At 37.2% G+C, this 22,997-nt stretch overlaps 1 protein-coding gene across 1 annotated transcript in view; it reads right to left on the reverse strand.

The window, feature by feature from the left end:
• The window catches only part of BRAF (B-Raf proto-oncogene, serine/threonine kinase), an 86,244-nt gene that overhangs the window by 54,796 nt on the left and 8,451 nt on the right, over positions 1 to 22,997 (reverse strand). The window contains exons 2-3 of the mRNA XM_064514235.1: positions 15,695 to 15,796; positions 4,729 to 4,992 (exon numbers count right to left, since the gene is read on the reverse strand). Coding sequence (XP_064370305.1) covers positions 4,729 to 4,992; positions 15,695 to 15,796 — 366 coding nt within the window. The remainder of the gene's footprint in view (positions 1 to 4,728; positions 4,993 to 15,694; positions 15,797 to 22,997) is intronic.

The raw sequence follows: 22,997 nt of genomic DNA on the forward strand, positions 1-22,997 counted from the left end.
TTTCCAGAGAACAGCAAAGAGAATCTGGTGGCTCTTCTAGGAGGTTGTTCAGAGCATGAAACTTCTCTTCAGCCCCTCCGAGGCCAACTACACAAGAAATCTTAATCTTCTGATGCTCTAATGTTCACTGATTTCCCTCCTCTAACTTATATACTTGCTTTTGTTTTCAAAAGAGTTATGTTTTAACCCTGCTTGTCACAGGCTGTATCAAGATGCTGACTTCAGCTGCTAATCAATGAGCAGCTGTAGGCTCCACCATTTACTGGTTAGGCTTTCCATGAAGCACCTTCACCCCTTTTCCTACATTAGGAAGGCCTTTCTGTCAAACACTGACTCTTCTTTATCATGACACCTATGAAAAAATGACATCAGCTACACTACCTGTGCACTGAAATTACTTATGCTGATCATCATGGTCTTATTTCTTCATATTCCTTCAGTTCCTCTCATTATACTTGTACTTTGAGCCAACTTTAAAACAGATGCATTTGCCTGATCCTGCACACAAACGGTACGACCAATAAAACAAAAATATAGACGAGTCTACGTACCAGGCGAGCTACTAGACAAAAATCTAAGTGTTCTCCCTCCAATATTTCCTGCCTTTCTAGCAACTGTAAATGAACAGCAGAAGGCTGTTCTAGTAAGTGGAACTGCTTCACAATAGGATCAAAGATCGATAAGGAGGTTGGTTCTCCATTACCAACCTAATCCAAGTCAGCTTCAGTGAAGGCAGTTTAAGAACCTCCACTGCATTACCGGATAATAAACAAAGACTCCCTAGCACCTGACAGGGTTTCTAAACTCTAGAAGTGGGTCCCCCGTTCCACAATTATTTAGTTGGGGGCAGAGACTGAAAATATTATTGTGATATTAGGAAAGATTTCTTTCATAGGCAAATATTAACTGAAGACAATGAAGCTGAGGAAAATTAAAGCATCTTACAACATTGCAACTTCAAGAGTACCTCTCCTCTCCCAAAAACTCATCTTGTTGTAGGACACATTTTATCCTTACTTTAGCAGCCATATAGCATGGGATTTTTTGGGGCTAACAGCAGGTATTGCATGTTTTCATAACGAATCTCCTTCCTACTTAAATTCACCATATCTTAAACTGTACTGTCCTGAAAACCTTAAACTTTCCTCTTGGCTACAAAGGGAAATGGTTTAGTCAATGGGCACAAGTGAAACATGACGGTTCTGTTTTTGAAGCCTGAGGTCCTAATTAAGGTTTTATGTTATAAAGGAAGGTTAAGATGTGCACAGTATTTCTTTACCATTCAGAGAATGAAGAAAGTGTACTACAGCAAGTAATCTCTATATGGCTGCAGTCTATCAAGACAACTTGCAATTAATACTGCACTGTAAACCATAATTCTGTCTGAATTTCACTTCCTTATGGAAATGAGTTTTCAACAAAATAAATATAGAAGCAATAAGTATTAAAAATTGAGTAACCACATTAAGACTTGTAGCACAAGAAATTCCTGAATTTCTCAACAGCATGAGCACTGTTTCAAGCATCGGAAAAGTGAACTTCAGTTCCCAGGCCAATAACCCCAATCACTCAAAGTTCCTATAAGCACCAATTCCCAGCTCCAAAACAGAGATCATTTTCTAGGGCTAGAGGAAAAAAAAGAAAAAGTTTAACTTAATGATGTAATACAGTTTTACTGCTTGGACCTAGTTAAAAAAGGGAAGACAGCTCTTTCCCTGACAAAAAAAAGCTGAATCACTAGTTTGTAGTATCTGCTGAACAAGATCTAGGCATATATTTCAAATGGCATATTTAGCATGATGATTTCAATCGAAAACAAGTCTCTCCTAGGAGAACTGCAGATGATCTCTTCCTTCTTCTCTAGCACATGGAGTAGGAACAATCTTCTGCACTGCAAACACCTGGTAGGACCAGTCTGGCCTCTAGTCTATTCCACCACCCAAGAAGGAGGGATTTATCCAGACTGCTCCCAGCATAGGAGGGCTGGTGGTATTTCTCAGGTCTAGCCTCCTTCTGTTAGCAGTACTCTAAGTATTTGCCAAATCCCATCACCTGAGCTTGCAGTCAGCAATCCCTTTGGGTATTTCATGTCTATGCATCTGCATGGATCTTTCTGTTCTTTTATGTACAGGTGCCTACAGACACAACCTCACCAGATTTGAGACTAAAAGGACTTACACCTTCCCTCTGCCACTAGCCTGTCTCCTACTGCTCTCTCAGTACCGCTTTCTGTATTTCACCCCAGCATAAGACCACAGATTTTCTGAAGCCCTATAACTTGTGTACCCCATTTAGCAAGCTGGAAACAAGCTGCAGTGCTACACTGAGAAGGCAAATGGTGCTTAGACTCTAGTAGAGAGCAGGAGATCGGAGCCAGGGCTTCCTCCTACTTGCAGGCCCAACTTAAACCACATTTGTCTCCCATAGCCAGTAAGATTCAGAGCTGGAAAACTCCTACTGCCCTGTTATCAGTCACTGAGCACTACAGCTAAATTCTGGCTGCAGTTTCCTGAACAAATGACAGAATGCCATCAAGCTAGAAAGTTACTGCTTAGCCAAGACACGGCAACAGAGAAGCTGGTATTCTTGAACTTAATCACTTAATCACTCTGATTAAGTCTGCAAGCTCCTAATGAGCATGACCAATACCACAGAATCACAACCTTCACCCAAAGAACAGAGCTTAGGGATAAAAGCAAGAAGCAATATTAGTCATGGAGGGCAGAGTCTCAAGTATGTTTTAAACCATACCAAGCTAATCTGCTACCGTTCCTTCAGAACTTACAAGATACATCGGTTTAAAAGAACCCATTTTACTTTGATTAGAATGTACTATCTTGGATGAGGCAAGATAATTTTGCACTGGTCCAAAATTGCCTCTTGTATCACCTGACTCACACTCAAATTCAGTTGCCTCTTATTCCTAACTTGCAATCAGATTTACATATTCAGAAAGTGAACAAACTTGCTTTTCCAAGCAGCACACCTAAAAAAAAAATAAAAAATAAAAAAAAAAAAAAATTTGAGGGGGGCAATCCTAGTTATAACTAATTTAAAGCTTGGTGAAATATACACATCTAAACATTCAAAAAAATTCGAGCTTGCCTACAAGTTTCATGTAATTTATCTCATGATTATAAACTATTCCTCATACAAAATGATTGCTTTAAAAGCAAAACAGAGCTCAGACTTGATAAAAGCCTTGCTACACCTCTGAAAAGAGACTGAGGAAGTAATAAAAAGAAGAAAAGGAACAGAGGAAGAAGAGGAGGAATATTACATATGAAAAGAAAAGAATAAGAGTAGAAACACTATATGGTTTAAGAGAAGAGGAAGTGATGACACATAGGAGAAGCTGGAAAGGAAATGAACAGAACAATGCAGGAAGCGATATATCATGACCTAGCGTAGAAAAGAAACACCAAGTTAAGCAGTCAGGAAGAAACCAATGGTACAACATTGTTTGCAATAAAGGTACAACAGTCTAGCTGAATGCAAACCACAGTATATTTGACAGGTTCAACTGGCATTAAATGAACATCAGAAGCACTGGCTTATTTGTTTCATTGCAGTGGACTCAGTTGATGGAGACAATGTAGTAACAGACTTAACATACAGTTTTGGACACTTAAGTTTTACAAGTGAATGTTTGAAGACTGAAGAAAAAAGTTTTTCTCCTCTTTGTCAGCAACTCAGTTTCTACAGGCAGCCACAGTTCAGTGACGGCCAATACCTGACCTACTACTACGAAAAGCACTGGTTTCTCATAGAGGCTGGCTGTGCCGTTCATTCATTTCCCACTTTCATTGGAACCAAGGCTCCTCTTACAAGCGAGCACTATGGAGTGCACTGCGAAAAGAGCCTATACTATGGGCTGTTAGTATTTCATGTATCACAGTTTGCAAGTTAGTGTATTATTCTAAAGCACATCCAAGACTCTTCAGTTGGCAGCCCATAACAAATAAATAAATCCTGCCTAAAAAAGACAATTAAGTAGCCTGCAAAAAAAAAAAAAAAAAAAAAAAAAAAATAACTCCTCTTCCATAACCCCTGGCATCACAATAATGTTGTCCAAAGTGATTAACACCAGTTTTTTAGTAGTTTGCAGACAATGCTTCTTGCTCCCACTAACAGCAACTATGTCCCTCCTCTGGCTGGTTTCCCCTGTATAGGGCCTGACACTGCTGGGGACCTGACAAGAAGCACTCACCACAGTGAACGGGGAGGAAAAACCCCAAGTAATTTTGCACAACTCCTTAGCTGCAGGAAGCTGGTACTTGCTATACAGCATTCGCTGCTGCTAGTAACTTCGAGTGTTAGGAAAACACTTGTCCTGCTAAGCTGGTGAACAATCTTGCATAAAACAAGAACAACAACATTGTTTTTCCTGCCCCCTCCTACCCATTGTGAAATGGTAGATTACAATTTAGCTGAGAGAGCTGATTTTAGAAAACTATTAATTCAGGTATTTCCATTTCTATAAAACTCTTGAAAAATGTTTGAAGTTTTGTCTATTATACCAATAATATTAATGCGGCATTGTTATTCATGCTGTAGAAGATATCCAGCAACTCAAAACAGCTGAGTTTGGCAGAGCCCAAATAGCAATTTGACTTCTACAGATGTACGGACAGGTATGTTTTCAGCTCCTAAATTAACTTTTGCATAAAGACAGATAGTGATACAGGAAAACTGAGGTTATTAGCATGTGAAAAGAAATGGACTCACCACAGTCCTTTGCTTGTTTGGTAGGAAGACTCTAACAATAGGCTTCTGTGGAGACTTAGGGTTATTCCGTGACATATCAGTAGGGTTTTGATAAACTGAAAGGGATGAAGGTGCTACGGAGAGGCTAGAGGAGGAAGATGATGCAACTGTGTCTGTTGAAGCCGAACTGGAGACAGAGAAATCAGTTCCATTCCCCATGGATTCCAATAACTGCTGTTCTCTCTGTTGTAGAGCATCTAGTTTGCTGGTGTACTCTTCATAGGCCTGTGAAGGGAGAAAAGCTATTTTAATGATGTAAAAGCCTCGTAATAATAATAAAAAAACTAAATTCAGAATGAACATGAAGTAAAAAAATCCTAAGTCAATTTAAGTTTTCCATGAATATAAACAAAGCTGGGTTTGGTCAGTGTTTTCAATAGCAGAGAAATAAAGTAGTAGCAACTTTCAATTCACTACATTAAAGCTTCTGAATTGACAATTAATTTTTCAGTTGATAACATGGATTAAAAATGGGTAAGAGAAACCATAAATCACAGTTTGAAAGCACCTGCACTAAAGTCTAACTCAAAACTGTTTTAAAGACAACAGCAATCTAACATATGTTTTCAGCTAGAGTGCTGAATTATCATGCTACAGCTAAATTTATCACTCTCTTGGAATCACAGCTAAATATGTCCAATGCAATAACTAAGAGAAAGCAGAAATTCACACTTTCCACCACCTGTATCTGACAACTGAACTTATTATTCATGGTCCCTCCCCTTGGCACTATGCCAGCATTCCAGATAATACACAAAATTTTATTTCAGTTAGAACATAACTTTGTTCTGTTACAAAGTCATCCAAAAATGCATAAGAAAGATCGTTTGAAATAGTTTAATAATCAAGATTGATTTTCTACCAACTAAAGGTTACGCAAATCCTGATTCCATACTCCGTCAGAGTTCCTTACACAAATAAACTTCAGTAACGTTAAGTTTGCCTATGAAGTTTTTAATACACACAGCCAAGAAAAAGCTAAACACTAGTGCCAAGCTCTAGAGTACAAACAGGTAATCAGTATATATTTTGGTTTAAAGTTTCTTTCCATCAATATCTGTCTTTATTTGCTTCAAGAACACTTAAATCTGCATCCAAGTAACAGAATTATTTCTTCAACATACATATTAGAAGACAGTATCTTCAAAACCTGAATTAGTTAAGGAGACTGTGTTTCGTGCTACATGAGCATTTCAACGTTAACCAAGAATGTTTCTTACTGTCTGTAAAGGTTTAACACAAAGACCTTATGAACTTAACATCTCAACAATAATGGGCAGAATTTTTTTTACTTAGCTCCTCAACAATGTTTTGAGATCTATGACAAGCTGCACATCTTCTGAATGCCAAAAAAATATTTATGTCAGGGAAAGGGACGTTTATTTGCTTTCTCCAAATCCTCTGTGCATAGCTTTCTTCTAACTACACTTAGAGAAGAATTGAACTGACAAAAAAAAGTCCGCAGGGTCCACATGTGGTAGAATTATTAAAGTTAAGAAAAACATTCATCTTTCTAACTCAGTGATGCTGTCAAACACTACATTTTACCTTGGATTTATTTCTCTGTGGTTGTATATGCAGGTTCTGCTAACCCATGCTGTCTTTGCTGACTAAACAGAGATTGTCCTCTTTCTTTTTTCAAAGGTTTAGCAATTCTCCCGGAATGGACATATGCTCTAAATTTGTGTCAAGAACAATAATTTGAACAACAGTGTGAGTCCTCACAGTAGGGGATTATAGAGTGTGGTGGGTGGTGAAGATCACTCCATTTCAAACTCTAAATTTTGAGTGCTCCTTTTTTAATAAAAGGACATAACTTGCAGGAAACTAAGAACTTGTTAGTATTTCTCTTAAAAACTGAAAAAGCCTAATGTTTCATGAATTGACCCGCAAACTTGGTGCCCTAAAACCAAAACATTTTCACTCTAGTATAATTCTACTGTCAAAAGTAAATTGACTAAATTATAACAGTTATAAATAATGGCATAATTTGGCTGTACAGTAACACAAGTGCCTCCTACTTCCAGGAACAACTTCCATGCTGTTTGTTCATGTAAATTCCAGTAGAAGCTCCCTGTGTCAAGAATTATTTTCAGTAAACAAATGTTAAGAACCATAAGCTATTACCATTTTACCAATGCTTTTCTAAATACTTACTTCCTTCTCTCATGAACATTGCAAAATATTATCTGAGCACAAGCAACATTACATTGCTTCAGGATACTTGTGGGCTTACTTCCTTCATGAAATTACACACATCTTTCAAAATACTCAATTCTACAATGTTTACACTGGCAGCTTAACCTGTCACTAACACAAACTCAAAGCCAAATGACTTCTCTTAAGAGCACAAACAATAAGCATGGAAAGCTGGGAGCTTTTGCTAGTTGCAGATGTTATACCACTAAATTTAGCATAAAAAGCTCTCCATTTTTTATGGAGATAGGAGCTCTTAAGATGTTATGCTGTTACTCAATGTGATGACAGAGGATGCAGTAATAAAACATTATGAAATCAGAAACACCATTAGACTTTAAATACATTTTTCTCTTAAAAAATAAATCAATTCTTTTTATACAGAAGAAGCAATAGTTTATGTAGCAGAAACAGAAGAGCTGTGATAAAGTCTTATTTTCACAAAGATTAAGTACTTTGGTGAGACATCAATTTCAGCTGATAACTAGCATCCATAGTCTTTTACACATACAACAGTACCTGCCAAAACATAGAATTATCTCATGGAGTTAAATTTTAAGACTATTACAACAGCAAAGCTGACCTATGGTAAAATATTTTTAGCTAACAGAAAGATTAGGCCACAGAGTTTGCCTGTCTACAAGAGAGACCTGCAGCAGTATGGCCATATTAGCAGCTAGATATCAATGGCCTCCAAAACCTTCAGGTCAGACAAGGGCCTATGGGTCAAAGTTGACTTCTCACATTCTTTTATTAGTTTTTCAGAGTAAAATAACATCAAATAAAATAATTTTCCATCTACAGCATGATAAAGATTAAACTGAATATTCTCTCAATGCAGTGCATGAAATCAGAGATTTTAATGGCATTTCCGAAGTAAAAGTTGATGAAATTTGGGTTGAAATCTGTTAGGTTTACATGTTCCCAGTAAAAGTGAGTACAGTTCTACTACAAGACAATTTAAATTCTGCATTCAGCTTGATATAGTATCACAGAAAAAAAAATCAGTTTGATGGTACCTCCAGAAGTCATCTAGTCCAATCTCCCACTTAACAGAGGGCTAACTTCTAAGTTCGATTAGGCTGGTCAGGGCCTTGTGAAAGAAAGTTTGGAAAATCTGAATGGATGGAGATTTCTCAACCTCCGGGCAAGCAGTTCCAGGGCTTAACCAGTCTCACAATGAAAAATTTTCTCTTTATGGATTTCACTTGATGCAACCATTGTCTCTTTTGCCATGCATGACTAAAAAAAACAAACAAACAAAAAAACCCAAAAACCAAAAGGGCCTGGCTCTACCTTCAGGTTGCAAAAGACTGCAGTTAGATTCCTTCTTGGCTTTATCTTCTCCAGGCAAGCCAGTACCCCAGACACCACCTCACAAGCAGTGAGTAGATGGGAATAACCACCTCCCTCGTCATGCTGGCTACACACTTGCTAATTCAGCCCTGAAAGCAGTTTGCTTCTGTTACTGCACAGGTGCATTCCTGACTCGCGTTCAGCTTGTTGCTCGCCAGGTACTTCCCTGCGGAGCTGCCCGGCAGCCAGGCATCCCCTGCCTGTACTGACAGGCAGGGTCATCCTTTGCAAAACTTCATGAGGTTTTCGTTGGTCCACTCCTCCAGCTTGTTTATTAATTACTAAAAATAAACTGCCTTTAATAACATTATCCTCAACAAGTTTATTTGCTTGCTCTATCACAACAGGGCTTCCAATGTGGTGTGAATTTATTGCATTTTGCAAAGTTAAGAAAAATATATTCTGAAAGCTGAATATTAGCTTTGAATTTCCATATGTTATTCCATCTACGAATAATTCTATGGTCATCTAAAAACATGGGAAAGTTGATTTTAATTATATTGCATATCATTATAGATGCTTATCATATGCTCTTATACATTTGAGAATACTCCTGAGGTCTCAACCACTTCAAATGTATAAATATAAAAGGTCATATAAAACATTAGCAGTTGGCATGTTATATATTAACACGTACACATGTCATAATACAACTGCTACCCACTCACAGGCAGAAGAGTTTAAAAAAAAAGTTACTTCTTAAATGCTGCAGCCTATTGACAAAATAAAAACTGACCTCAGAAATCAACAATAATTGCATTACATTACATCAAAGTGCCAATAGAGCTCTGTTGACATGATGTTAATAGGGATTTTCTCAAAAATATCTGTATTTCTGTATTATAAGTTATTTACATTAAATTTGAGATTTGCTTTCTTGTGCCGTAATCAGGCTATACATTCTATTAATAACTTTTAAGGAAACTAGAAGCAAGTGAAGCAGCTTTAAAAAAATTAGTCTGAAACAAAATCAAGTAGAAAAACATCATCTCTCCCCATTTTTCCCTGCCCCCATAACCTCTGGTGAGAAACCCAGCCTAAACTCAAGCAGACCAAATAGTTTTGCCAGGATCTCCCCTTTCCCTCAATTGCTCAATCGATTTTTAGGTAATGTCCGTACACTGCAAAGCTCTTAAAAACCTAAACTAAAGTTTCCTGGTCTTTGAAGTTAAGATTGTGTTTCCATTTAAAAGATATCTGATCTTTAGACTTTTGATCAAATGCAAATCCCTCTAAGTTAAATGGGTTAAACTGAAGATAGTCAGTACTGTAAATTGGGATTTCTCCATTTAGGAAGACTCCTAAATCTGTAGTTAGCCAAACTTCAGACATTCCAGTTTTGCTCCAACACACTTACTCAGCACCTGTTAGGAACCTGGTAAAAAACATAAAAATTAATAATAATAATAATCTGTATCCCTCGCTCATCCAAACAACCACCGAGTTTCCCAGTGCCTGTACCTACATTTACTACTTCCTAGGAGTCCCAAGAGCAGTTTGAAACAACCAGAGATTCAGCATTAAGATCCACTTCAGACTTTACTTGCCGGCTGTTACAATACACATGCTTTAGATCAGCAAAGAGGTGATCTTCTTCAGTTAATTTAACATACTGCATGTATTCTTCAGTCATACAGGAATAAGGAATGAAATACTCTCCTGGAGTTCAGCAGTAGAACTCCCAAGTATAGCAGCATGAAGGCCTCTCAATAAAATATGTTTAAGAGTCCAGAAAAAGAGAAAGCTAGAAAATTACAGCAGTTAGATACAAACTCATCTCTATCCCCACTGTTTTGTTGTATTTTATTTTGTATTGTTGTATTTTAGATGTTATGTTGTATTTTTAGATTGCTTCCAACAGGAAGACCTGTAAAGATAATGATTCCTTCAAGACTGTACTAAAAAGCAAACTGAGTTGTGAAACTCATTTTGATATACCCCTGTCATTCTATCTATGCATTTGTACACTATTTTATTTTGGTGAGAGTCTGAATAAAAACAGCAGACGGCTTACTCTTTTTTACTGTTAACTGCAGTAACTAACCTACAGGTATGACAAGGAACCTCACACCATGCAAAGAACTACTTATATTCTAACAGACTAATTAAGTTCTAAACTAAATTAAGTTCTCATAGAGGAAGGGCTCATAGATAATCCTGTACATATAACTACTGTACAAAAATGACACACAACACATTTTGGAAATTTAAACGGATAAGGCTTCTTACTTGAACAGTGGTAAGAGCCTAGAAGGGTTAACAAATCTGATTATGTTATTTAAGTACGACCTCTCCTTTATAAATTTGAGCTGACTGCTTTTGACCTGTCTGGACCTGTAAAACCCTTTTTCAATTTGTAAAGAGCATTTGTTCCCAATGCTAAATTCAAACATACAAATGTATTTTCCTTTCCCTAACTCAAATTAACCTTTTCATCAATACCTACCTGGTAGAGACATAAAGGTTTAATTTTGATGGCCCTTACAGAAGAATATGCAACTGCATATTGTAACAGCTTTTACTTATGAAACCGCAGGTCTTCCCAGTATCATAATCCTATACTTTCTTGCAGTAAACTTTTCCAGTATTTAGAATGCTTAAACAAATCTTTAAGAAAGTGTTTTTCCACAATGAATCACGAACTGCATATTTTGGGAAACAGCACTTCAAGGACAGCTGTAACACATGGAGGAATTATGCGGGAAGACAAAAATCACTGATGTTTTCAGCTGCTGTGATGTACAATGCTCCCAAAAAGCTTGGTTAAAAAAAATATATATATATATCAAGGAACTCCTGCAGCCTCTCTTCTAGAAGAGCAAAACAAAAAACAAAACAAAACAAAAACCACACCATTATTAATGATATTTCTAAATCTATTGAGTTGAGAAGTCATTTCAAGTATCTGACAGCAATTTCCAGGGGCCTGTTAGATCTGAGATGCATGCTCTCACACAGTGGATAGAAGAAGTTAGCAACACAGAAGCCATATTTAGATTTTACTATAGCAAACATATACTACATTAGCTATTTCTTCTAGTCTGAATAAACAGAAAAGTTTCTACTGTAATCATATTTGAGAATCTATCAAGATTCTCTAGGTCATTACTAATTATAACAATTAAAAAAATATAGGGTTAATAGCATTTTTTTTTCCTTTCTTCTATTTATCTCATTTCTAGACCCACTATCTTCTACACATATTCACAAGTTTCTCTGCAGCTTAGTTCTCTTTCATCAGCCCTTGCTTTCCTGCCCTGAGAGGAGGGAGGCAAGTTACACCCTATCCTAAAACTTCACAGTATTTTCTCCTCTCTGGGCAGCTGGGAACAAAGTAGCCAGCACAGGCTTTGAAGTCCCTATTGCAGGTACCCTACAGTGACGTCCTTTACACTGTCATTGAGGAGTGACAGATCAGGGCAGGGAGACACCCTTGAATCTGAGTGCCCCCACACCATACAATAATGAAACACATGCTGAATACAACATAGTGCAACTCAGTTACATTTGATATTTCAAGTAATTCATTCCTCTTTCACAGTCAATTGCTGTACCCTAAAGCGCGGGCTGCAACAATAGCTGTCAGTTTTAAAGTTCTTTTGATGTAAAACCTCTTCAGCCTGCTCTTCGAGTTAAAGAATAATAAAAAAAAATCTTCCAGAAAAAAGATTTTGTTTTCACTGTCTCAGATGAGCACAGAAACAAAAGCCAGTTAGCTTCTATTTTCTTGAGCAGTTATAACAAAGGTGCAAACTCTTTTATTTTTAAAAGTGTATGCCATATATTCAACGCACAAACAATTTCCCCAAATCCTCTGAATGCTCAATTTTCAGAATTAATTTTCTTGTTCAATCCTTCAGCTTTCCTATGGGTGTGAGGGTTTTTATGATTTTTTTTAACCCTTTTACCTTTAAATGAAATGCTATTTTACTACCAGCTCCAACCACAACTGTGCTTGACATGTCTATGGAGGCACTTCCATCATAGGCCAGGAACCAGTGTTCTAGATGCTATAAATTCTGTGAACATGTCAGTTGGTAAGACACATAAGAAACAATAGATAAAAAGTCAGACAAAGAGTACAAAAGAACTGAACAAATCATGTTATACTGAAAAGTCTACATACTAAGAAGACGGGCAGCTGCCAAACTTTCTGTAGGCATCAAAAAGCCATGGTTTTGCAGAAAGCGCTAGAACAGTAAAGTAGATGTTTACAACAGGGAAAGGTGAAAGCAAAAGTGTTCATTTGCAGGTACTCATCTCACAATTAGCTTTGTATAATTCCATCTTTTGCTAACACAAGCAGACAACAGGCTTGCCCACAGCACTCAAGACATGATCAACAGGCACAGTCTAGAAAAGTCCTTAAAGGTATCTCACATTTTATGAAAGACAGAAAAAGATACTGGAGCAGTGGAAAAAAACAATGGTAAGGGCGACATGGGCAAAGTAACAGACTAGCAAAATTAATCTAGCAGCAGAGGTTTGTAAAAGCAAGCCAATACTGTTTTTTTTTTGTTTTTTGTTTTTTTTAAATAAAAAAACAGCCAGAAATGAGACTTCAACAAAACAATCAAAATATAAAAGAAGAGGTTGAACAGAGTTTAAGTTACATTGTCTTCCCATTCAGGCACACAGGGGAGATACAAACCATAAAGTGTCAAGATCTAGATATAGTTTATGTGTGAGATCTTGTGGGAAACACACAAGTCAGTGATGATGCCCAGGTACAGAACTTGAGCAATAGGCACAGCGGTTGACCCACTGGCTCTCTACACAGGTAGTTTGCTGTTTCTAACAGAGGGCACAAGGAAAGGATATCTATTGAACTAAGTTATCCAAATTTACACTCCATAATCTCATGTTCTTTCTATTCATACCAAAACAACTTAGTTTCACATGCATTTTCTAGAAGCTAACATGCTCCTCTTCCACGCCTTCTGAGATTACAGTCAGAGCTTTTTACATACTGCTTTGTCCTTCCAACCCTGCAACCAGGGTTGTTCTGGCCCTTTTTCTGATAAGTGGCAGAAGAAAGGTAAACTTCTAGCACTGACAGATTAGATTCAGATACATTGCTACAAAGTAAGTTCTGACAAGAGAAAGCTACTGCTGCTCTTGACCAAGCCAAAAAGCAGCCAAAAAGGTGGGCAAGGCACAGAAAGGACATGGCAGACAACTGTGCTGGGTTAAAAATCAAGGGTCAAGGGAAAACAGTAATCTTGCTTCTTACTGTACCAATCGTTTTGTAATAGGATTCCTCCTTTTCTTTCCCTTACGCTCCAGTCCTACTCCAGGAAATCTACGCACTTAACAAATGACTGTTTTGCAGCATCATATCCCATTCACTTCCATCAATCCATCTCAGGGTGGTCTAATTCAGGCTGATGACCATCCGAAGGGGAAGGTCCTTTCCCCCTCACCCCATTCTCTCGGCTCTTAGCTCACAGCTGCAAGCTCCTCCTCTTCTCTGGTCTTAGCACCAGCTCTGGGGCTCACTGACCTTCATCATAACCAAGTTCAACCTACTAGCCAGATGGCAAACTAATCCAACAAAAACAAACTATTTTCCTCATGGATTAATGAATCAAAGTGGCTTAGCCACTACTGGTACTACAGGCACCATAGCAAAGGAAGCAAAGGAACCACAGGAGCCATGGAGAAAAGAGCCTGGAAAAAAATCAAGGCTTTTCATTTCAGTGATGAGAGCTCTTTCTTACAGGACTCACTGTCTCATGGAATAATTAAATAGTTCACTGCTGAAAAAGCAGAATCCCAGTCTCTCCTCCTTCCTCCAAGTGGCTTACTACCACTTAGCTGTACCAGCACCAGCTGTCATGAGATCTGCTTCATGATCTAGCTCAACTCACTACTGTGGAGGAGGACCACCCTGCTTGGCCTTGCAGGGCCAGGCGACCACATTAATGAGCCACAGAGCTGCTGTTTCATCTCAGCTACACATTGAACCATCAAACTCATGGCTCTGCTTTAAGCTTGACATTTGACTGACCATTTCAGACTTAAGCGCTTCATACTATTGCAATCATTTCCTAGTACACATTTTCTACTGTAAATGCCCTCTTCCCTGTCGATGAACTACAGAACATCCTAAAGGCTTCCCATGTAGGGATCTCAGTTTTAATTTAGATACAAGCAAGTGACAAATGGCTGTAACGAACTAACCATTTCACTACCTGAAATCCAGGCTTAGAAAAAATTAAGCTTATTATTATTGTAATACGATACACAATCTAATAAAACCAACATACTTTTGGTGATATTAAATCCACAGATATGGAATAAATCAGCTCATATGTAAACAAAGGTGTGTCTGCATACCACTGAGTGGTTAAAATAGTGATTAGCACTCATTCAATATTTCCATTTCACACTACCAATAAGTAAAGCAACTATGAAGGGCCTCATTTGTCCTTAACAGTTAGGGATATTATATCAACATTTGTATAATCAAGCTAGTGCCCTGATCTGACATATTAAGACAAAAGCTAGAAGTACCTCAAACAATAGGATCTTTATTTTTAAATTACCTAGTGCCTTTAGGCAGCAATTACAACTAAAAAGACTACAAAAGAATCTGATTGACCTGCAGTTATTTCAATACTTGAAAGAAACAAGAAAAGGTCAGGGTTTGGAGCAAGGTGATACCAGTTCAATTCCTACTAGATATAACTTATGCATAGGGTCCTTTAATATATTCATAATGGTCCTGTGTTAATGCAATCTCACGAATCTGGAATGATGGAAGAATAAAAGGATTTGATTTATTAGTTTACAAATTAAGTGCAGCCTTAAATATTACTCCACTCTGCAATTCTACATATTTCTGTCAGAAAGGTCCCTTCTACCTAAAAACAATTCTTGGATTGTATGTGAATACTTTTCAACGGGAAAAAATGAAGTCAACTGCTTTAAGAGCAAAGTTAACCTTAGAGATGTTTTCACATTCATATATATATTAAAAATATATATATACACACACACACGTATTTATATTCATGTATAGAAACATAGCATGCATTTTTGTATTACACAAATTCTTTTATACACAATCTCTGTATTAAACACAATCTTTTGCCCCTGCAACATAAAGGATGGAATACAGCAGTGAATGGAATGCTTTACATTTCCACTGCACAAACCTAATTACTAGAATGTGCCACTGGTCTTCTCCCACTGATGTGTACCAGGAGTCCTGCACAGTTCCTTTCTGCCTCCAGGGAAAAACATCATGCTTCTAACACAAGAAAGATATACTATTACTATAAGTATTGTCAGTTTTAACATCAGGTACTTTCATGTAATAGTAACATAACATACCAGCAATCCAAGCACATTCATTTGAATGCAAACTTACCTCTAAGTATATCGATGGTGGGTTATGCTCTCCTCCAAACTTGTCTAGCAGTGCCTCTATATGTTCTTGTGTTAATTTAATCATCTGCTTGATATTCCACACCTAGACCAGAAAATAAATACATTTTTATAACCATAAGAAGCCTGTCCTAAAACAAAATTAATTACATTTTCTAGATCTCTAATTACTGAAGTCCAAAATAAAAATATTTTAGTATCAGTGAAAGAGCGTGTAGCTATACTGCTCTTCCACTATCAGTAACACACAGCCTCCTTCCCAGCTAAACAGAGAAAAGTTTAATTTGGTTTTGAAATTCAGGAGCCACTGAATAAACATCTTTTTAACAAACGTTAAAAATATGCTTTTTAAAAATGTATTAAGTCTTCTTCTTGAAAGATTTTGCAACCCAATTTCTACAATCACTTCAAAGTTTAATGAAGGAGTTCTTCTATCAAGCCATAAATAATCTGTGGCAAACTGGTCAGCAACATTCATATCATGCAGATCCAATATTCTATTTATATGGTAACAGGATGCCTTCATCTTAAGCACTTTCTATACCTTGGATTCTACACTTCCTTACCTTACAAGTTTTCTTGGACATGATCTGAAAATGACATTTACTTCGACTGCATAGAGAAGACTTACAGCACTGTATTATGAAACAAGTAACAACCTGAGTTATTCTTCACAATGTCTCAAGAGAGTCAATTTTAGTAATTTGAAACTATTGTAGGTGAACAGTACTATGAGTACTATTTACACCTAAAACGACACTGATGCACAAATTCAAATAATTTAAAATAATAATACTGCACTGATTTTAAAAACCATGTTAGTCCAAAGTCAGAAATTTATAGGGTGGTAAAGAGGAAGAGCAGAAGGAGGCAGGAAAATCTCTTCTTAACAGGTATTGTTTGTTATTCAGAGAATTTGTGAGGAAAATCCAGGACGGAAAAAATGCACTGTGCTTCTTCCAAAGGGCTTTTAAGGATTCCTGTTGCCTCTCTGAAGCTGTGTAGAAGTACAAGTTGGTACAACTTATCTCTCACAAAAAGAGGTTACAATTAACTTTATATTCTAAAGTAGGTATCAGTTACAAGATCCAAGCCAAGCTGGAAAACAGCTTTACTATGTAACCTGAGAGGTTCATGAAGAAACAAATTCTAAAATACAGAACTCACATTTCACACATCACCTTATTTACCCCACTAATTCTAAACATAAATTATTTGCCAGTAAACATTAAAGATAAGTCATTCCCTAAAATAAACTAACAGTTGATTCATCTCTAACTCAAGCTTTATAACAGATATCAGAATAAAGATTTCATCAAGCAGCCAAATTCAAGCAAAAATAGTTTGCTTAGGAAAGAACAACCCCAAAACACCACAGGGGGAGGGTGTGAGGCACCAAATGGAAACCTCTACATAGTTGCTATCTAAATACTCTCCATATAACCTCACTTGAGACTACCGCGCAAGCCAACTTTCTTCTTAACTCACTTGAAACTAAGCCTGCCAACCAACAGCAAATGGTAGGATTTCTGTCTTTTGTTAAGGTTCTTTTAAAGATGACAATGGCTAACTGTATGCTTGGTCAAATAAACAAGCCTGAATCAAAACTATTTCAATAATCTGTTCAATATAAGAGTTTTGAATTTTTAGCTACTGCATAGCTGATAACATGCTACTAATGTGGGCGTGTATCCAGAACAGTGCTAGCAAACTAAGGAACCACGTTAAGATTATTTTCAGAAAGCAAGTTTCATTAGTATTTAATGCAATCTTTATTATTGGGTCATTCTAGCAAATTCACCTATCGGAAAGTTTTTTCAAGGAAGGGCTCGACATGTACCTACCTCACCAGCAGGGAGGAGAGAAGATGCTTCACTGACAAAGTCACCTCTGTTTCCAAATACTTTTTTCAAGACAAGTGAATAACTTCCTTGTTAATATGCTATTTCCTATTTTCTGTCCATAACCACAACTTTGCTTCTCTTGTCTCTTACAAGAAAGAAACAGACATATAACTAAGTAACAATATGCAGAAGGGAAACATGCTAGCTAGGAGACCTTAGAGAACAAAACAGCAAACTAACTGAGAGGAAAAATCTTCCTGCAAAATTCATATCATGACAAGAGAGAAAACTGAATGACTAAGGAGAGAACTAAAACAATTTTTGCATCTTACTGCCAGCTGCTGGACTACAGTAAAAATGTCTCTATCTGAAAAAAGTGAAGTTAAACTCTAGTGGAAGACAACATCGGTTCAAGCAGATGGAAAGAGTGCCCTGAATTACCTGCTACACATCCAGGCACTAAGCCAAGAGCTTTTCTATAAGTGAATCTTGCAGGGAAATTCAATATAGATTTTGATCGTCTTAGAAAGGATACTCACACGGTTAAAAAGTACACTGAAGACAAAGAAATTCCAAGTCAACCATAACAACAACAAATCAGTATTTGTTGCTCATAGAAATAGAAAATCTTTTTTAAAATTTTAAAGATTTTAAAAAGATTGTCTCATTCCCCATAAATATTTTATACATGTGTGTCTGTGTACACATGTGCACACACACAAAATGTATTCCAGTAGAGCAGAAAAGAGCTACCTAAAAACAGAGACAGCAAAACCATGAAGAATAGAGTCCTTTTAATAATTGGTTCTGGACTAAAGAGCTTTCTCCTAAACAACAGAATAAAAAAAAGTTCTTCAAGCTAAACATGTGTCCATTAATATCATTCCTCGAGATCTCCTAGTGAACCCTTTATGCACACTTTATTCACACTTCCTCTAGAACTGAAAGAAAACTGGAGAAGCCTTCTAGTCATTAAGAAAGGGACAGAGCTATTTTTTCCGTTATTCTTGTAAGTACTGCTGTAAGTACATTGCTGTTAGAGTGGAGTTGCACCTGTATGAAACCATATAACCACAACTGCCAAGTATCTTGCAGAAAGACAAAAACTGATGCCACCCTAACAGACAGTTGCTGGAAATATTAATGTATTCTGAAATAGATCTGCAATGCATCTAGTATTCTCCACACTCAAATCCAGTCACTTTCCATGGGAAGCAGCATGTTTTGAAACCCCGTTTTATTCTATTTCCACAAAAAAGTAACGAATCCTTTGTATCTGCGATGACCTTATGCATTTTCAAAAAAGCCTGGAATAAAGAAGCTATTCTGTTTTATCTGATGGCATTAGGTTAAGGCTGTTCTTTGTGGTAAGAGATTAAATGTGATTCTCCTTTCAATGCTGCTGGACCAAGGAAGCTATCATAGGCTAACGTGGACACAGACAGCCAAAAGACTTGAGATATTCCAGCTATACCAGAATATATCCACTTATATCTGCACCACCGTGGATAACTGTGCATTAATTTTGCAAATAAGCACTCCCTTGCAATGTAATAAAGATTATGACCTGCTTCAAACCAGAGGCAAGTCAAATACAGCAAGAGCCTATATCAGTTCTATTTGGTGAAGACTACAGCTCTGCAACCTGTGGGACTCCAGGTCACAAAGCAACTTTTACCTCCTTTCCTGTTTGTCAAAAAACACGCTGCCTGAGGCAGGACAAAGCAAATTATCTTTTGTACCTTTTGCACCTGGCACCAGACCTGAAATCTTGCAGCACATCCCAACTCCAAGCTCTACGATTCTCATTTGGTGGATGGCAGTCACCCGAGATTGTGACTCTATTCTTAAAAAGTCACTGCACAGGAACAGAATGGTCCTGCATTTGGATTATCACACTTTGTATCAAACAATTTAAAGATGGAGAATACTTTGATAGAACCAGCTAGGTAAAGTTATTTAAGAATTTGATTTGGTAACTGTTTTATAAGGAGAAAAAAATCATCAATATCTATCCAATACTGTTCTAAACAGTCCCTTCAGGCTTCTTTCTTGGAGAAATAATTCAGCTGTTTGGTCTGCTGAGCTAACATCCACTTTGCCAGAAAATGCTTTAGCAAGCTGACATGTATGAGATCTTTCTTGGCTGGACTAATGTTTTATCTAACCTGAAAGTGGCATATGCGTTGGAGTGAAAGGGAAGAAAGGGGACACGTGAATGGAGTTAATAGCTCAGCACCCCACCTCAGGGTTTGCAAGTCAAGGTGCAGGGCTTGCATCTTCCCAGCTTTGTTGCCAAAAACAGCTGTCACCACTTTCTCATATTTTGATGCCTTCCCAAATACTTTCTCTCCTCAACCTGGAATGGTGCTAGTCCTCTACTCGTCTCTGACAAACGGTTCTTCCATTTTTATGCAGTCATACCTAATAGTCTGCATACAGAACAAGTCTGTGTAATTCAGCAGTTACAAACATAACGTGCACATGCAGTGGGAAGGATACTCTTATCCTTCTTCCTGTACTTCAGGCTCTATCTTTTCTCCATCTCTGAAGTATCACTCAGTTCCTACATCTACTGTGTTCATCCTAGCATTTTTCCTAGTTCCTGCTGACTCTTCATGCTTATCAGATTTTCAACAGTGTAGTAAAATTGTGTATAAAACAAACTAGAGCATGATTTGATTATACGTGAAAAATACTAAGAGCTGAAAAACTTTACTGGATTGAAAACCAGCTTGCAAGAGGTTTCACACAAGAGTTTACAGAAGTGACATAAATGTCAGACTGCCTTCTTTAGTTTATCTCACCCATCTTTTTATTAATGTTGACAAATCACTTTATCACAGCTCCTTTAAAATGTCTGAGATACAAAGTTTGACAGTGTATTCGCACTGTTGGCTAGCTAGACAGTTCAGAATGAGTCAGTTACATTATCCACTCATAGGAAAGTAAACAAGTTATGGACAAGAGCATATATAGAGGTTACTACAACTGAGGGAAAGGGAGAGAAAGGAACTCTTTCCACAAAAGTTTAAAGGCAGCCAACATATCTATTTAGATTGATGATAAAGAATGACCTTGATGAAGATATAAAACATATTCAAGAAGAGAAGTCCCCAAGAAGAGATGCAACTTTTTTTGTACCATCCTGTCTGATGATTTATCATAACCAAGTTAGCTAATGCAGTAATTTGATCAGCAGGTCTCCATCTTAAGCACATCAAGTATAAAAATATGAAACAGGCTTCAAGATGAAAGTTTCCTTCCATTTAACAGTTAACATTTTTAGGAAGAAAAAAAGACAATTCTTATCAACCTGTAACTAAAAATGCAAGTTAACTGTCCTTATCATGACACTGTTCCCTCTAAGCAAAAAAGCACACAACAACAAAAGTCACACACACATAAACCAACGAACCCCTCCCTCCAAAAATCTAAGAAACATCTGACCAAGCTAATGCTCAAATAGGAGAGTAGGACCTTGATGGAGGTAACAGCAAAAACCCTATTGAAAAAATAAGAGAAAGATTAACTCTAGGATTCTGGTTAGGATGTATACATTCAATACAGATTTGCTTCCTTTACTACAGCATTTTTCCACATCAAATCTTGGTATTTATTACAAATATTAAATCTTGATTTAATATTCTTTAGGTGTCTCAGATTTATTTGCAAACCATCAGCTGCAAGTGATCATTTTTTCCATTGTGTAAATCTAAAGGCAAATCAGATTGCTCATCACTGAGCTCTACTCTTAAAACAGAATAAATAGCCTTTCAGTCAGTCAGGCCTTTGCCTCCAAGTTGTCTCCTCTCTAACAAAAGGATTTCATACTTGAAATGTTCCTTGCTTCCTATAATTACTTTTTTTTTAAAAGTTTTGAAATACAGTGATAAATTGTAAAGGATGAAGCATGATAAAGCTTGCCCTTGAAACACAGCTAAGTAGTTTTCTCTATAAGAAGTTGTCATCAAGAACCTTAGGTTGTGATTCCTCAGTAGCTGATATCAATCTGGAAGGCAGGTGCAGTTATCACACTGCCCTGGCTGCTTATCCCTGCTCCCTCCCTTACGCTGACTCCAGAGCTCAAGCCTTGGGCTGGACCTTTTCAGCCAAATGCTAAAGGAGCAGAAAATTGTTCTCTTTGTCACAGTTAGTTTTCTGACAATCTAGTGTGCTGAAACTGCCTGGCAAATGACCCAGTGACCATCTGAGTTGGTGCAAAAGAGTCATCTTATCTTTCCTTTCTACAGCCCACATTACACAGGACTGTTGTAGTTTGATTCAATCTAGTTTCAGTTCACTTTCATTCCTCACTTTTTCATCACCTGCCACCTTTGCTGCTTGCTGGTAGGTAGAATTTGCCTTCAAGCACCATAGAAAGAAAAGTAACAACTGTTTACTACCACAGTAGAACAGAAGAGTGTAAAAAATAGGAGGTGTCTGTATCCTTCATTTAAATCAATAACCACCAGTTGAACAGCTTTCTTTGATCTACTAAATCTATTTTTCCATGTTCTGTAAGGCTTTTGTGTTGCATTAGACCTACTTATTCACTTTGGTACTAATTCAGCAGTCATAAGTCTTATGTGTAGATCAAGTTCTGGTACAAGTCACTATATTTACATTTATTTATTTATGAACTTCTCCCCAGACTGTCACAGGTAGAATATCCTTTTAAGAAACAGGAGGAAAAAGTTATTCAAATTTCCTAACTTGAGGAATTCCTAACTAAAATTTCTGGTCTAGAGAGGTAACTACCATAGACTCTAATCAAGTGTTAAAGCCATACACCGGGGAACTTGAAAGACTATTGTGCATATGCCAGACTGTTTTTCCCCACACCTTAAGCTGAAGACAAATCATATTTCTGATGAAAAGCAAGCAGCCAAACAGCTAATTACAATAATTGCATGTAAGAAGCAAACACTAGTCAAGCAGAGCTCTTACACAGCTTGGGTCATGTTAATTAAAGTGACAAAACAAACTCAGTCCCTCTTGAACTACAGAATCTATTTTGCTCTCCCCTTCGCAGGGCACACAATTAAAGTATTCAGAAAACATGACCAGCACCTATTGAAAAGCTAATGCTATCAATCCATAAAATAATTAGTTACACCCTTTGCAATATCCCACCACTGAATTATTATTACAGTGTGCACGTGTTTTCTGCTAAGCAGTAAGTAAAACAGCAGTCAGTCAGTTAAAACTACTAATAGAATACAAGCATATTCAAATTCTTTTTTTGTTGTCTGTGATCCGATAGAGTAATTAAGGTATCCTATTTTTGTCATAAATAGATCTCAAAACCTGAAATGAAGACAAACATATGCATTTTACAAATAAAAAAATGGGTATGAGAAAAATTTGCCCATAATCACAGAAAGCAGTCACAAGTATAAACTACCATGGAAACCACACTTTCCTAACTGGCATTCCATG

This window comes from Dromaius novaehollandiae, chromosome 1 (assembly GCF_036370855.1).
Source record: "Dromaius novaehollandiae isolate bDroNov1 chromosome 1, bDroNov1.hap1, whole genome shotgun sequence".
Taxonomy (NCBI): Eukaryota; Metazoa; Chordata; class Aves; order Casuariiformes; family Dromaiidae; genus Dromaius; species Dromaius novaehollandiae.